The sequence below is a fragment of the Oncorhynchus gorbuscha genome, unplaced genomic scaffold (genome assembly GCF_021184085.1).
Source record: "Oncorhynchus gorbuscha isolate QuinsamMale2020 ecotype Even-year unplaced genomic scaffold, OgorEven_v1.0 Un_scaffold_3752, whole genome shotgun sequence".
Taxonomy (NCBI): domain Eukaryota; kingdom Metazoa; phylum Chordata; class Actinopteri; order Salmoniformes; family Salmonidae; genus Oncorhynchus; species Oncorhynchus gorbuscha.
The window spans coordinates 25,001-30,000 of NW_025747923.1; the positions used below are offsets into that span (position 1 = coordinate 25,001).

General features: G+C 40.9%; 1 protein-coding gene across 1 annotated transcript in view; it reads right to left on the bottom strand.

The window, feature by feature from the left end:
• LOC124028100 (ras GTPase-activating protein 3-like) overlaps positions 1-5,000 on the bottom strand; it is a gene marked incomplete at its 3' end in the record, with an annotated part of 27,110 nt that overhangs the window by 11,184 nt on the left and 10,926 nt on the right. Inside the window, exon 4 of the mRNA XM_046340249.1 lies at positions 4,411-4,487. Coding sequence (XP_046196205.1) covers positions 4,411-4,487 — 77 coding nt within the window. The remainder of the gene's footprint in view (positions 1-4,410; positions 4,488-5,000) is intronic.

Consider the following 5,000-nt stretch of genomic DNA (forward strand, 5'->3'; position numbering starts at 1 on the left):
ACAATAAAATGAGACGGAACTGAATCACACTAAATCAAAGTGACGAGAATAGGACTCATTCCATTCCAACAGAGAATAGGACTCATTCCATTCCAACAGAGAATAGGACTCATTCCTATAGAGAATAGGACTCATTCCATTCCAACAGAGAATAGGACTCATTCCATTCCAACAGAGAATAGGACTCATTCCATTCCAACAGAGAATAGGACTCATTCCATTCCAACAGAGAATAGGACTCATTCCATTCCAACAGAGAATAGGACTCATTCCAATCGAACAGAGAATAGGACTCATTCCTATAGAGAATAGGACTCATTCCTATAGAGAATAGGACTCATTCCATTCCAACAGAGAATAGGACTCATTCCAATAGAACAGAGAATAGGACTCATTCCATTCCAACAGAGAATAGGACTCATTCCTATAGAGAATAGGACTCATTCCTATAGAGAATAGGACTCATTCCATTCCAACAGAGAATAGGACTCATTCCAATAGAACAGAGAATAGGACTCATTCCAATCGAACAGAGAATAGGACTCATTCCATTCCAACAGAGAATAGGACTCATTCCAACAGAGAATAGGACTCATTCCAACAGAGAATATGACTCATTCAATCCAACAGAGAATAGGACTCATTCCAATAGAGAATAGGACTCATTCCAATAGAAAATAGGACTCATTCCAATAGAACAGAGAATAGGACTCATTCCAACAGAGAATAGGACTCATTCCAATAGAGAATAGGACTCATTCCAATAGAACAGAGAATAGGACTCATTCCAATAGAGAATAGGACTCATTCCAATAGAGAATAGGACTCATTCCAATAGAGAATAGGACTCATTCCAATAGAACAGAGAATAGGACTCATTCCAATAGAACAGAGAATAGGACTCATTCCAATAGAGAATAGGACTCATTCCAATAGAACAGAGAATAGGACTCATTCCAATAGAGAATAGGACTCATTCCAATAGAGAATAGGACTCATTCCAATAGAACAGAGAATAGGACTCATTCCAATAGAGAATAGGACTCATTCCAATAGAACAGAGAATAGGACTCATTCCAATAGAACAGAGAATATGACTCATTCCAATAGAACAGAGAATAGTACTCATTCCAATAGAGAATAGGACTCATTCCAATAGAGAATAGGACTCTTTCCAATAGAACAGAGAATAGGACTCATTCCAATAGAACAGAGAATAGGACTCATTCCAATAGAACAGAGAATAGGACTCATTCCAATAGAGAATAGGACTCTTTCCAATAGAACAGAGAATAGGACTCATTCCAACAGAGAATAGGACTCATTCCAATAGAGAATAGGACTCATTCCAATAGAACAGAGAATAGGACTCATTCCAATAGAACAGAGAATAGGACTCATTCCAATAGAGAATAGGACTCATTCCAATAGAACAGAGAATAGGACTCATTCCAATAGAGAATAGGACTCATTCCAATAGAGAATAGGACTCATTCCAATAGAACAGAGAATAGGACTCATTCCAATAGAGAATAGGACTCATTCCAATAGAACAGAGAATATGACTCATTCCAATAGAACAGAGAATAGGACTCATTCCAATAGAACAGAGAATAGGACTCATTCCAATAGAACAGAGAATAGGACTCATTCCAATAGAGAATAGGACTCATTCCAACAGAGAATAGGACTCATTCCAACAGAACAGAGAATAGGACTCATTCCAATAGAACAGAGAATAGGACTCATTCCAACAGAGAATAGGACTCATTCCAATAGAGAATAGGACTCATTCCAATAGAACAGAGAATAGGACTCATTCCAATAGAACAGAGAATAGGACTCATTCCAACAGAGAATATGACTCATTCCAACAGAGAATAGGACTCATTCCAATAGAACAGAGAATAGGACTCATTCCAATAGAGAATAGGACTCATTCCAACAGAGAATAGGACTCATTCCAACAGAGAATAGGACTCATTCCAATAGAACAGAGAATAGGACTCATTCCAACAGAGAATAGGACTCATTCCAATAGAGAATAGGACTCATTCCAATAGAACAGAGAATAGGACTCATTCCAATAGAACAGAGAATAGGACTCATTCCAATAGAGAATAGGACTCATTCCAATAGAACAGAGAATAGGACTCATTCCAATAGAATAGAGAATAGGACTCATTCCAATAGAACAGAGAATAGGACTCATTCCAATAGAACAGAGAATAGGACTCATTCCAATAGAGAATAGGACTCATTCCAATAGAGAATAGGACTCATTCCAATAGAACAGAGAATAGGACTCATTCCAACAGAGAATAGGACTCATTCCAATAGAGAATAGGACTCATTCCAATAGAACAGAGAATAGGACTCATTCCAATAGAACAGAGAATAGGACTCATTCCAACAGAGAATATGACTCATTCCAACAGAGAATAGGACTCATTCCAATAGAACAGAGAATAGGACTCATTCCAATAGAGAATAGGACTCATTCCAACAGAGAATAGGACTCATTCCAACAGAGAATAGGACTCATTCCAATAGAACAGAGAATAGGACTCATTCCAACAGAGAATAGGACTCATTCCAATAGAGAATAGGACTCATTCCAATAGAACAGAGAATAGGACTCATTCCAATAGAACAGAGAATAGGACTCATTCCAATAGAGAATAGGACTCATTCCAATAGAACAGAGAATAGGACTCATTCCAATAGAACAGAGAATAGGAGAATAGGACTCATTCCAATAGAACAGAGAATAGGACTCATTCCAACAGAGAATAGGACTCATTCCAATAGAACAGAGAATAGGACTCATTCCAATAGAGAATAGGACTCATTCCAATAGAGAATAGGACTCATTCCAATAGAGAATAGGACTCATTCCAATAGAGAATAGGACTCATTCCAATAGAGAATAGGACTCATTCCAATAGAGAATAGGACTCATTCCAATAGAGAATAGGACTCATTCCAATAGAGAATAGGACTCATTCCAATAGAGAATAGGACTCATTCCAATAGAGAATAGGACTCATTCCAATAGAGAATAGGACTCATTCCAATAGAGAATAGGACTCATTCCAATAGAGAATATGACTCATTCCAATAGAGAATAGGACTCATTCCAATAGAGAATATGACTCATTCCAATAGAGAATAGGACTCATTCCAATAGAGAATAGGACTCATTCCAATAGAGAATAGGACTCATTCCAATAGAGAATAGGACTCATTCCAATAGAGAATAGGACTCATTCCAATAGAACAGAGAATAGGACTCATTCCAATAGAGAATAGGACTCATTCCAATAGAGAATAGGACTCATTCCAATAGAGAATAGGACTCATTCCAATAGAGAATAGGACTCATTCCAATAGAGAATAGGACTCATTCCAACAGAGAATAGGACTCATTCCAATAGAACAGAGAATAGGATTCATTCCAATAGAGAATAGGACTCATTCCAATAGAGAATAGGACTCATTCCAATAGAGAATAGGACTCATTCCAATAGAGAATAGGACTCATTCCAATAGAGAATAGGACTCATTCCAATCCAACACACACACATTTCCAGAAACACATACAAACAACACACACACATTCCAAGGACACAAACCCAAAACACACCCATTTCCACAAACACGCGCCCGCTAACACACATACACAAACCGCCCACACACACACACACACACACACACACACACACACACACAAAAACACACAAACCCCCACCACATAACAACACACTCACATGCAACAAACGCTCACACAGACATCTGTAGAACAGCCGTAGCGTTGTAGCCTGACTGGTCTCAAAGGGGAAGGGTTTGATGATGGGACAGGAATCACTGAGGTGTGTTGTAGACTGACCGGTCTCATCGGGGACAGGAATCACTGAGGTGTGTTGTAGACTGACCGGTCTCATCGGGGACAGGAATCACTGAGGTGTGTTGTAGCCTGACCGGTCTCAACAGGGACAGGAATCACTGAGGTGTGTTGTAGCCTGACTGGTCTCATCGGGGACAGGAATCACTGAGGTGTGTTGTAGCCTGACTGGTCTTATCGGGGACAGGAATCACTGAGGTGTGTTGTAGCCTGACCGGTCTCAACGGGGACATGAATCACTGAGGTGTGTTGTAGCCTGACCGGTCTCAACAGGGACAGGAATCACTGAGGTGTGTTGTAGCCTGACTGGTCTCATCGGGGACAGGAATCAGTGAGGTGTGTTGTAGCCTGACCGGTCTCAACGGGGACATGAATCACTGAGGTGTGTTGTAGCCTGACACGTCTCAACGGGGACAGGAATCACTGAGGTGTGTTGTAGCCTGACCGGTCTCAACGGGGAAGGGTTTGATGATGGGACATGAATCCCTGAGGTGTGTTGTACTCACCGTGTGGCCAGTTTATGACAGACGACTCCGCTGTCTGTGATGACCTCACTGAGACGGAGCTCTATGTGGACCTTTCCCTGAGGAACACAGTGTTACCATGGTTATCAAATCGAATCCTATTGGTCACATACACATGGTTAGCAGATGTTACTGTGAGTGTAGAGAAATGCTTGTTACACACACACCTGCAGAAATGCCTGTATGAACTGGGGGCGGGGGGTCAATGTGGAATAAACTATATGGTGATGGAGGGTCAATGTAGTTTGAACTGTATGAGGGGTTAATGTGGAATAAACTGTATGGTGATGGAGGGTCAATGTAGTATGAACTGTATGGGGGTTAATGTGGAATAAACTGTTTTGGGGGTCAATGTGGAATAAACTGTTTTGGGGGGTCAATGTGGAATAAACTGTTTTGGGGGTCAATGTGGAATAAACTGTTTTGGGGGGGGTCAATGTGGTATGAACTGTTTTGGGGGGGTCAATGTGGTATGAACTGTTTGGTGATGTGGGTGAACTGTTTTGGCCCTGTCTGGGGGTGTCCTCGGATGGGGCCACAGTGTCTCCTGACCCCTCCTGTCTCAGCCTCCA